Source organism: Halichoerus grypus, chromosome 7 (assembly GCF_964656455.1).
Source record: "Halichoerus grypus chromosome 7, mHalGry1.hap1.1, whole genome shotgun sequence".
NCBI lineage: Eukaryota > Metazoa > Chordata > Mammalia > Carnivora > Phocidae > Halichoerus > Halichoerus grypus.
Window position 1 is genome coordinate 149606651 of NC_135718.1, and position 12137 is coordinate 149618787.

The window sequence follows — 12137 nt, forward strand, 5'->3', positions numbered from 1 at the left end:
CCGGGCGGGGGGCAGGGGATGACGACACCGACCACGGGGCGGAAGCTGGGGACAAGCAGCAGGGTGGCCCTGGGGAACATAAGGGATGGACCTGTGGACGGCTGGTTTCCCGGGGATGGGCCAGCATCAGGGGCTCAACGGAGAGGCGTTTCTGGGTCAATGCAGAACTTGTCACATGTCGAGGATACAGTAATAAAATGGTTTCAAAAAAGAATACGGGTTTATTAGCTCAGTCACGAAGTGCTGGACATGGCCACTTTTTGGCCTCAAAACTGCACTGGTAACAGCTTAAATTTAAATAGCACTTACTACCTTCCAGGCACTAATTTAAGTGTTTTACCCGTATAAATCGTTTATCCTCAGAACCACCCTCCATGAGGTCCAGGCACTGACAGATAAACTGAGGCACAGAGCTGGGAAGGCGGGTGCTGGGGCTCCAGGCCCAGTGCTCGGAACCACTGTGGTGTCACCCTGCCTCCCCCCAGGCTGGCGACTTCCACCTGCAGTCCCCCACACCGCCCCTCACTGTCTTCACTTACACACTCCCCTGCCTCCCCCCAGGCTGGCGACTTCCACCTGCAGTCCCCCACACCCCCCCTTCACTGTCTTCACTTACACACTCCCCTGCCTCCCCCCAGGCTGGCGACTTCCACCTGCAGTCCCCCACACCGCCCCTCACTGTCTTCACTTACACACTCCCCTGCCTCCCCCCAGGCTGGCGACTTCCACCTGCAGTCCCCCACACCGCCCCTCACTGTCTTCACTTACACACTCCCCTGTCTCCCCCCAGGCTGGCGACTTCCACCTGCAGTCCCCCACACCGCCCCTCACTGTCTTCACTTACACACTCCCCTGCCTCCCCCCAGGCTGGCGACTTCCACCTGCAGTCCCCCACAGCCCCCCTCACTGTCTTCACTTACACACTCCCCTGCCTCCCCCCAGGCTGGCGACTTCCACCTGCAGTCCCCCACAGCCCCCCTCACTGTCTTCACTTACACACTCCCCTGCCTCCCCCCAGGCTGGCGACTTCCACCTGCAGTCCCCCACAGCCCCCCTCACTGTCTTCACTTACACACTCCCCTGTCTCCCCCCAGGCTGGCGACTTCCACCTGCAGTCCCCCACAGCCCCCCTCACTGTCTTCACTTACACACTCCAGGTGATCTGGTGTATTTGTCATGGGTTCGTACCCCCACCCCCAACTTTGAAAGCCAGCTCCTTGCCATCGGGGACCTGTCTTGTTGTTCAGTTCACCCAGAACTGAGCCTGGCACGTCGGGGGGGGGGGCGAGATGAACATCTGTGGAATGAAGGAGGGCACTAAAACCAAGGAAAGAACAGACGATGGGGCGGCAGTCGCCGGGGCTGGAGGAGAAGGGGGAGGTGGGGGCGCAGACGGGACGGGTCAGCAGCCTGCTTGCTGTTCGGAGTGAGCAGCGGATGTAACGGGTACACAAAATAAATATTCCCCCCAACCCGCCGCTCACTGTCTAGATGGCCAGAGTTTTCTTTTCAAGAAGCTCTATTCCTCCCAAGCGTTCCAAGCCCTTCCCCACATTGGATGGCTGCCGTGGGAGGAGGAGGAGGCCTCCAAGGGAACGGGATCTCTCCCAGGAAACCCTCACCAGGAGTCAAAGAAACCACACGGCAGAGCAGGGAGGGCGGAGCAGGAGCCCTGGCCCCACCTGGCTCTGAGCTCCAGGGACGCGCCCAAGGCGGTTGCTGCCAAAAGATACCAAAGATAAATCTCCCCGAGGGTAGGGCCCTGTGGAAAGAATGAGGGAGGAAAGAAAGGCAGGCACTGAGGGGACGGTGAAGGTGAATGCCATCTTAAAAGCACTGCTGGAACCCAGAAGGCAAAGGGCGGACAAGACATCAAAGACAGCGCGCGCAGGTCTCCCCTGTGCCGTCACGGGCCTGCTGCCACGTCACGTGGGGCGGCGCCGGGCAAAGGTACACACGGCATTAAACGGAAAGCTCCCGAGCACGGACGCGAGATGATGCTCGTAACAACACACGCACGCATGCACCAACCAACAATTCTACTCTGGTGCTTCGAGGTCCCCCATTACAGACGAAAATCCCACTGCAGTCAATAAATGCTTCCGGGGGAGGCACTTACGGACAGAAGAGATGCGTTCCCAGTGGTTTACAGCCCATAAGCAAGCAGGTGGGGCCGTAAAGAGCAAGGGACAATGGGGCCGGGGAGTAAGCAGCTTTCCTTGAGGGAGAAAGGTTTCCCATCCCAGATCTGCGGCATCCCAAACGCTAGTACTCTAAGTATCTAAGTAGGCTTGCCTTCAGGGTAAACGCTGCGATAGGAGGGCATCCTAATTCATCACTGAACTCAGACCTGCCCTAAGACCATGGGACTCGAGAGACCCTCCTGTCTCCTTCCCGCACTGCCTAGATGGGGTAGGTCATGCATTTTCGACTCAGAGCCACAGAACTAGCTACTATGTAATATGTATTCAGAGTACCGTACTGTTGGCCCTTGAGCAACACGGGGATTAGGGCACCGACCACCCCATGCAGTTGAAAATCCACATGTAACTTCTGATGCCCCCAAAACGTAACTAATAGCCTACTGTTGTTAATAGCCGTATCAGTAACAGTTGATCAACACATATTTTGTAGGTTACAAGTAATACACCATATTCTTAGAATAAGAAAGCTGGAGGGAAAGGAAATGTTATTCAGAATGATGGCCGTTGGGGCAGGCAGCAGGTGGAATCACGGGAGTGGGGTCTCGGGGCGAGACCGGCGGGCTGAGCAGAAAGCTGGTGACGGCGACGGTGACAGTGGCTATGGGTCGAGACCAACGTGGCCGTGGCCCTCCAGCTGTAGCGGACGGTCAGCATGGAAATAACAGGCCCGCCAGCCATGTCACCTCTCTCCTTACTACCTTCTTGGTGATCGTTTTCTCAAATAACATTAATATACACGAGACCTCAGCTACTTGGCTTCTTCTACATACCCTGCCCCCCAAAATGTAACATAAATGATGTTCTACATGTAGAAACATCGGTCTAGGGGCGCCTGGGTGGCTCAGTCAGTTAAGCGTCTGCCTTCGTCTCAGGTCATGATCTCAGGGTCCTGGGATCGAGCCCCACATCGGGCTCCCTGCTCAGCGGGGAGCCTGCTTCTCCCTCTGCCTGCCGCTCCCCCTGCTTGTGCTCTCTTGGCTCTCTTTCTCTCAAATAAGTAAATTAAAAAATCTTAAAAAAAGAAACATCAGTCTAGTATAGTTTCTTCAAAGTTTAAGACGTCAAAGACCTGAGGGTGTATCTTAAGGAGGTCCAGCACGGAACGGATGTGCTGTCTACATAACATACTGGCATCCCAGCAGAGCCTCTCTCCTCCTTGTGTAAATGAGGATACAGCCCTGCAGAGTGATGGAAACTGTATCAGGGAACTACACGTAGACATATTGATTTTAAGGAATTGGCTCATGTGATTGTGGAGGTGTGACAAGTCCAAAATCTGTAGGGTAGGCTAGGGACCCAGGGAAGAGTTGTAGTCCAAGTCCAAAGGTGATCTAGTGGCAGAATCCCCCTTTGTTCTAATAAGGCCTTCAACTGATTGGTTGAGGCCCACCTACATTATGGAGGGTGTTCTGCTTTACCCAAAGCCTCTGATTTATGTTAGCCTCGGGGCGCCTGGGTGGCTCAGTCGGTGAAATGTCTACCTTCGGCTCAGGTCATGATCTCAGGGTCCTGGGATTGAGCCCCATGTCGGGCTCCCTGCTCAGCGGGGCTGAGGGAGTCTGCTTCTCCCTCTCCCTCAGTGCTCTCCCTCCCTCCCTCTCTCTCTCTCAAATAAATAAAATCTTAAAAAAAAAAAAAAAAGTTAATCTCATCTGAAAAATACCTTCCCAGCAACATCTAGAATAATATCACATGTTGTACGTGTCTGGGTCTACGTCTAAGCTTTCTACTCTGATCTACCCAGGGACGCGTTCATGTGATGGTACAGTTTTACCTAGTATAGCTTTATGTTTTTATGTCCACAAAGCCACTCATCTGTCATCACTCACCTTTTCCAGAAATTCTTCTGTTCTTGCTTTTTTATTTTTCCTTATTTCTGTTACAATATTAACAGCTAACATGTATCTGGTGTTTACTATGTACCAGGCGCTTCACATGTATCTGCTCATCTGTGGTCACAATAATCCTATGAGGTGGACACGACTTTATTCCTGTTTTCTTCCAAAGAGAACACTAAGGCCCAGAGAGGTTATTAACTTGCCCCAGATCACACAGCCAGGGACTGGTGCTGCCAGAAGGAAAACCAACCGTCTGCGTTCTCAAGCCCTTTGCAGCGTGAGATTTTACTTTGTTGTTTTCTGACTTCCTGAGTTGGATGCTTCACTAATTTGATTTTCACGATTGCTTATCTGTTAACATAAACAGTCGAACCTTTGGATTTTCCTCTGCACACTGCTTCATCTGTGTCCCCCAGGTTCTGAATATAATAGCTTTCCATTGTGACCCTCCTGACATCAGAAATTTGTATTGTTCTGTTAAAGTGAGAGATGAACAGGAGAATTCGCATTTTTGTAAAAGACGTTCAGGTTTCCTGACACTTCAAAATGAGAGGTATTGGAAAAATGTCCACATGGAAGGTTCACAGGACTACAGAATTTAGAAAACAGGAAAAAAGCTATTAAGGTAATTATAAACTTTATCTTCTTTCTAATCTGTTTTATGAAGGTGCTTTTGTATTGAAGTTTTCTTGGGGGTCAGATTTGGTAGCATCAGGCACTCAAACGCTTCCTTGTTCGATAAACATCTTTAATTTTCTATTAGGAAAGCCACACGTGTTCCTTAAAGAAAATTTGGACTCCAGAGAGAAAAAGAAACACTAAAATGTTTTTTAAGTGGACTGGCTGCCTGGGGCTTGGTGGAGGGAGGTGTGGCCCCATGCGGGGTGCCCCCCACCCTCTGCCGCCACCACCGCCTCCTATCCGCCCACGCCCACTGCCTGCACCTGCCCGGTGCCTACCTGGGTCCCCCGAGCAGCTGCTGTTCTTCTCGCTCTCTCCATCCTCCTGCCCGTCTGCATTCTGCTGCGTGTGCTGAAGGCTCAGCTTATGGCAGACCTCGAAGGCCTGCCCGACCGTCCGCACGATTCGCATAGCTTGGCTCTGGGAAGGAGAAAGGGAAAGAGCAAGTGAAGGGTGTGGGGCGTGGGGACCCTTTGCAAGGACACAAGAAGGGCCAGGGATGGGAGAGGACGTGCCGGGGCCTCGCGGACAGAAACCCATGAAGCCGGCAAAGGAAAGAGATGGAAACATCTAATGTGGCTCTGACGTCCAGACGCTCACCAAGAGGAGTGCGGAGATAGTCTTCTTCTTGAAATGGCCCAGAAAATAGACACTCACCACGGTTCTGTAACAATAAGCCAACTGGAAGGACAGACAGCAAATACCCCAATTCTGGACTTAGCCCAATTCATCCTCCCAGGTTTAACAAAAGTGGTCGAGATCCTTCCGACTCCTTTGCCAACCACAATCAAATGTTCAACGGGTTCGCCACATGAAGAGCAACTCAGCCATCACTTCTTTCCTGCTGGAAATGGTGAGTCTCCAGCAGACCAGGGGTGGTGGGGAGACGGGGCCAGGAAGCCGCCATCTAAACAGCAGAGCCAGCAAAGCCCAGAATCCAAGTCCCCTGGAACACCACTGGCAGCAAGCTTAACTAAGGAGAGCCTTCCCAGTCTCGCTCTAAAGACATCGCTCTCTTGGGTCTGTTCCGTGGCTATTTCTCTTTGCTGTTTTTCCTCCTTTCTTTATTGGCTTGGAGGTGGGGGGCTGAGGAGCTATTTAACTGCTTCTTTTAATAGCCCAAGAACAGAGCCTGACTCTAGCTCTCCTTAACTTGGAGAGGAAGAGGACACAGGACAAAGAAGCCTCGTCCCCTACAGTCTTAAGGGACCCACACATGCCCTGAGGAAGAACCACAACCACGGTCCCCAGGGCCTGGCCTCCAAAGTGGATAGCTGACCAACTGCATCCTCAGTCCGCTTTCACTGTCTTCCAAAGACTGAGTCAAGGGCAAGTTACAGGCTGGGTAAGCCCAGCTCACTGCTCCTTGTCCCCTGGGGTCCCCAAACACCCCACCACCACTGACAGCAGTTTATTTAACCGTGGCTGTCCCCCTACGCCTGCGTCTGAGATTAGTCACATTTTGGATGATCTGACTCCGGGTCAGCTGTGCCTACCCAGCCAAGCTCCACATTCACCACAGCGTCTGTTGCTACAGAATCTCAGGTTCCCCCAAGGAGGACAGGTGACAAATTCCACCATCCCTGGAAGCCACAGGTACTTTCCTTAACTAGCTTTGAGGATGATGTCAGAAGTCAAAAGGTCCTCACACACGTGCCCCTGAATCTATAGGATTAGACAGGGGTAGGGACAGGATTTCTCATCTTCTCTTTGAAAGGGAGCACTCAGATTTCGATCCAGGAGGAAATGACTTCTCAGAGGACCTGCATTTCTCCTGCATCCCAAGCTGGGCCATGGAACACACTCAGGACTGACCTCTGAAGAACCCAGACTGTGGCTCACATCTCTGCCACCTTTATCAAGGACAAACGTACGGAACATACACACCAGTTGCAACCAACTATTTACAAGCCCAAAATGGTCAGAAGGAAGTGGGCTGGTTTTAATGCTTAGTCTTCTCCACGCTTCATGTTCACACGTTAGTACACTCACTATCGTAAGCAGCTGACCCTCACCTCGGATTCCCTGAAGAGGCAGGAAATGCGGACTTTATTAGGCTCACTGGTCCCGCCTTCCGTGTTGGAAATGGCACCCCACCTCCTCGCCTCAGGCCCCCACCCCTTCCTACCCGCCCTTCCTGACAGCTATTCTATGCCTGCCTGTGACGCCACCTGAAGGGGTGACTCAGTGAGGTCTACGACCTCTCCTCCACCACCCGGAGGGGCACCTGTAGGACTAACACGCGAGAGAGCGCCTCCCACGCTGCTCGGCATACCCTGAGTGCTCACCAACAGGTTTTAGTGCCGAAGGGCAATGAAGACAGAAAATAAACAGGAATGGCTGGGCTTACTTTATCAACAACAGAAAGATATCAAGAGAGTTGCCTCTGACTACGTAGGTGAGCATGAAAGATAAAAGGCTAAACCACCCTCTCTCCCCACAGCGCGCAACAGGGGAGAAGCCGCTGGCCAGATGATGCTTGGTCTGTGCCTGTGTGATGGTTTCCACCACGAGAAGACTGTCGGATTAGAGTTCTAGGTTTGCACATTCGCTGCTAAGTGGCTTCCTTTCAATTTGTGCTTTACTCCCCTTGAATGGAGGTCGTATTTCCACTCGCAGTAAAAGGGCCCAGCGGCACGTTCCAGGAGGAGCCCTCTGAACTTGAACACGGAATCAAGCTGCCCTGCTATCTGCTTTACAGGAGGACTGGAAACACGTGAGAGAAGTGGCCTCTCTTCTCAGCACTCTAGAGGCTGGAAGACGCCGGATGGCTCCCAATTCTCAGAAATGGCTGTGTGAGTTCAGGTGCCCTCTGACCTTTCAGGCTTGCCTCCCCTCACCAGTGGGAAGTCTACTTTTAGTGGATTCCCATATAAGGACCCCGTTGGGGGAAATGACTTGAAGATGGCTCGGATTCCCATATAAGGCCAACCCGCACCAGGCAGGGCCATCCCTCCCCCAGCTGGTGCCATCTGCACATCCATGCTGCTTCCTGCTGGCTGGGCCTGCGCCGCCCAGGGACCAGGCCTTCTGGCCTCCCAAGCAAGAAAACCGGTTCTGCCTGCCGCCCGGGAATGCAGGGCTCACATGTGCTAAGACTTAATAGTTCATACACCATGTCTAAGCCCATGAGGGAGGACTCTACACTAAAAGCAGCTTTCAAAAGAACCCTTTCCATAGGTCCCCATGGGTCACAAGGAGCTGCTCACACCTCACGACCACAAACAGGCCTTTGGAAATCAAAGGGGAGATGAAAAGATGTGAAGGCAGCCAGGCACAGAGCAGAACACACAAGCGGCATGCTGGGAAGGCGGCCTTCTCCAGTTCCAGAACCTGGCCATTCTCTGGAATTTGCTAGATTTTTACAAAGCATCCCTATACTGCACTATTTCTGGACAAATCCAGTTTAGTCTCACAAAAGCCCCCTGAAAGTAATTGGCCACATGGATCAAATCTTCCCGTCCAAAAGCCACTTTCCATCAGCAGCCCCAAAGCATCTGTGGGCTTTGAGTTGTCAAGATTAGGCTGGCTGTGGTTGCTTTGATGTTTTTCAAAGCTGGGAAGGAATATCTAACCTCTCGGAGTGGCTCTCAGCCACAGATGGGGACCACGGCAGCTCAGGAGAGTGCCGATTACAGGCAATTTTGTGAAACAGGCCTGGAAAGGAAGTGGTCTTACAACATTGTACCACTTACCGTCATGACACACAGAAATGCTTCTTTAGACCATTCTACTTATTCATGCTGACAAAGCCTCCCTCCCTCTCACCACCCCCCAAGGCCATCCTTCCGTCCAGCACAGGGGTCAAGACACAACCAACGGCTGTCCTCTTGTGGGTACCAACGACACGCCTAAGGGGTATCCGGTGAACTGCAGCGGCCACCATGAACTAAGGCCATGTTCTCCGTGAGAGTGGGTGGCTGCTCAAAAGCACACAAGAGTCTGCAGCGGTGGTTTCAGGAAGACAGAAATCAAACGGTTGATGCCCCTGTACTTCACTGATCCAGGGAAAAATTATAGTTGGTCATGATTTTAGCTTCTGTTCCCATGTTAGGGGACCCCATTGTCGGTTGGCCCTGTAGATGTGGAGAATCTTCCGAGTGCGACATACACGTGAAGAATGGTAGATATTCGTCTGATTCCACAGCTGACTTGAGGAATGACCCTGGGCACTGATCCGCATTTCACTGTCCTGGAAAAAGCTGTATTTCACAATTCCTGGAGATGACGTAAGGAGTCCTCAGGTAAGTAAGGAAAGGGATGAGCAGGTGCTCATCATGAAGATGAAGATGGCAAAGGCAACAGTAAGAAGAGAGAAACGTGGTGCCCACTCCTCCTTAGTCTACAGCTCTCTCTTCTCCACTCTCATCTACTGCCTCCACACCCCACACTTGAGACCTGTCTGCTGAGTACTTCTGAATTCCAGGGGACTGAAGTCCAATAACTCAGTTCCAGGACAGCTCCTGGGTTTATAATTCTTCTCATCTATCACAGCAATAAAGTCCAGTGCCCTTACCTTGACCTGAGCTACCAGTCTCAGCAACAAAAAAATAGAACTGAAGGTCATGTTTCTTTAATGTGCTTCCCCCCCCTTTTTCAAACTGTTATAAAAGATTGAAGCTTGTATCTATCAAATGACGGCAGTGTACAGAATTCACAATGCTGAAGCAAGAAAATATATTTGGAATTCTACACAGAGGAAGATCCGAGGTATGAAGGCTCTGAAACGGGAGATGGGTGGGGATTCTGTCCAACAGGTTACGGAATGGTCTTGATCTATAATTTGACTGAGGCAATAATGCCTGGGACACCAGAATATTGCTCACTATGGGGAAAGTTTAGTTTCAAAGTGAGTAGGACTTTCGACATCGACAGGACATAGGGGATCTTAAAATTTCCAGTAGACTGCTGGGTTCTTCCTTGTACTCTGCTAGTCCATGAACCACAGGACCATAGAGGAAAGAAGGCTGGGTTATAACCTCGGTACTGGCAGTAACCACCCAGGTGACCGTGAGCAAGTTAACTCACCTTTGCAGGAGCCGATTTCCTCATCCATAAACAGAGAGGTTTGGACCAGATGAGTTCAGAGACCTGTGGTTTCTCTATTTTGACTTCCTAACCCCATCCCACTACCCCAACATTTAAGACATAAAAAACAGGCTCTTGCCCTGAGTGTAGGACCTCCCTCTCCTTCATTGTAAACTTGGCCGGGCAAGTGACTTATTGTTTAGCCCATGACTGTCATCATCACTCAAAATCCATTGCAAGCACCCAAGGACGGACCATGAGGCTTCTCAGCTGTGGCCGCTCATCTGATGGTGACAGCATGACAGGAGGAAGAAATTTCTCCTAACCCAAACCAACTGAGCTGTGATTGCAGGCAAAATGATTTCAAGGAGCTGCCCATGAAGAGACCAGGGAGATTCCTGCGGCTCTTGTTAATCACCAACACTTCACGCACTGATGCGCTATTAAGTACAGTCACACTTCATCAGGGCCGACAGCCTCATTCTCCCGGGGCTGGGAGGACAAGACAGGAGGGCGACATCCACTCCACAGGAGAGGTCAAGAGACCACGCAAGAGGCCAGAGGCCTTTCACACGAATACTATCATTATACCCCCCCAAGGAGGGGAAGCAGAATGCCGTGGTCATCAGGAAACGTCTCCACCGGATGCTCTGGGCGAGGAAAAGACCCACTCCCAGCCTTCCTTTCTCACAGAAGTCTGAACGATGCGGGGACAAACATCCCCTCCGCAGACACATGCCCACCAACAGTCCTGGCAAGCCTTCCCAGTCACACAGAACTCATTCCTGACGATCGGATCCTTTCACACACAACCACCCGCATTCCTGAGATGCCTTTCATCACACTTGGTGGCTGGAGCAGCTCAAGTCTAGAGGCTCATGTTCCTTCTAGGAGTTTCATGCAACAGAGGTTAGTGGCCAAAGCTCGGGACGAGGGGGCGGGAGGCCTGGTTCCAGTATTAGTGGCACGGTTGACTCACTGTGTGACCAATGGCAACCCACTTCCCTGGGCCCTTTCCTTCCCCAACTATATAATGGAGTCAGTACAGATCCTACAAAGACAGTGAGAGGAACAGAAGGAAAATCTGTGTCAGAGAGACTTGGGTCATTCAGAGTTAAGAAGCTCTCCATACCCAAATGACAAGGGCAGGAGAATCCCATTGCAAATAGGTCTTGGAGAACAAGGCAACTCCTTGTTATGCAACTTCCTGATGGAAACCAGTAAAATGGAGTGGTTAAGAGTCAGACTCTTTGGGTTAAGTTCCACTTATTATGACTTATGTCCCTTAAGCTTCTGTTTTCCCATCTGGAAAATGAAGAGCGTAAGAGTACCTATCTCACACACCTGCCATGGGAAGGATATAAGATAACTCACATAAAGAGTTTAGAAGAGTGGCAGGGACACAGCAGGTAACCAAAACAGACGACTTCCTACGAAGCAAGAACTTGAGTAACCTGGAGTCCTAGATGACTAGCAGGTGCTAGGTTAGCTTCCCGCAATCTTTTGCTATCTAGCTCCTGACAAGAGCCCAAGAGGAGAACCACACTGGCTATATGTGTGAGCGACCTGTGTGAGGAGCCACAGATCCAGAATCACGGTCGTGCCAGGGTGAGGACGGGGGCCCTCCCCCAGGACAGCTGAGATGCCTGACCCCTATTCTCAACCGACAGAAGAGACAGCTCTGCTCCCCAGGGTGTACGGGAAGGGAAGGGCGACAACCACACGAGGAGCCTGTCATGGGAAACAGGCCCTGGGTGCCCACACGGGCCATGGTGTGATCTGAACAGCAATACCCCAAAGCCCTGACACGGCAAGGAGCTCATAGGAGGTCTTTCTACACTATGATCAACACGAAGGCTCTGGAGAACAGCCAGGTCTGCTGGCTACCAGTCAGGAGATCTCCTGATCGATCGACCGCCAATGCTCCAAAAACATCCCTGCAAGACATGTCTCCTCAGGGCATGGAGTCCCTCCCCACACCCCTTTTTCCCTCCCCTCCCCCCCACTTCATAGGTATTCCTATGACTGGCTAATTAAAACTCTTTCCCAAGCTAACTCTTACCTCCCCAGACCAGAAGTGCTCTACACAATAGTAAGTCACCATCCCCAGAGGCTCACCGGAATAAGCATGAGAAACCTGGCAGGCAGGGCCCCCCGCCCGGCCCATCTGCGGGCTTTCCTGCACACTCACTTCTCCTCATTGGCCCTTCCTCCCACAGTTCAGCAGCAGCAGGCCTCCCAGGCTGTCTGGACACCATTCTTTCAGCTGCCTGGCTGCAGGCCAGCAAAGGGCCTGAGAACCCACTCCACCGAGAGTTACAGCCTCAGGAGGTGAGGGGAAAAGGGACACGGAAAATAGAAGAGCCAGAGATCCGAATGAGCCCCG

The 12137-nt window shown here is 51.9% G+C and overlaps 1 protein-coding gene across 9 annotated transcripts in view; it reads right to left on the reverse strand.

Moving 5' to 3' along the window:
• Positions 1-12137, reverse strand: part of NOS1AP (nitric oxide synthase 1 adaptor protein) — a 288491-nt gene that overhangs the window by 14179 nt on the left and 262175 nt on the right. For all 9 annotated transcript variants that reach the window (XM_078078430.1, XM_078078427.1, XM_078078428.1 and 6 more), the window contains one exon: positions 5002-5143. In XM_078078430.1, the coding sequence (XP_077934556.1) occupies positions 5002-5143 (142 nt within the window). The remainder of the gene's footprint in view (positions 1-5001; positions 5144-12137) is intronic.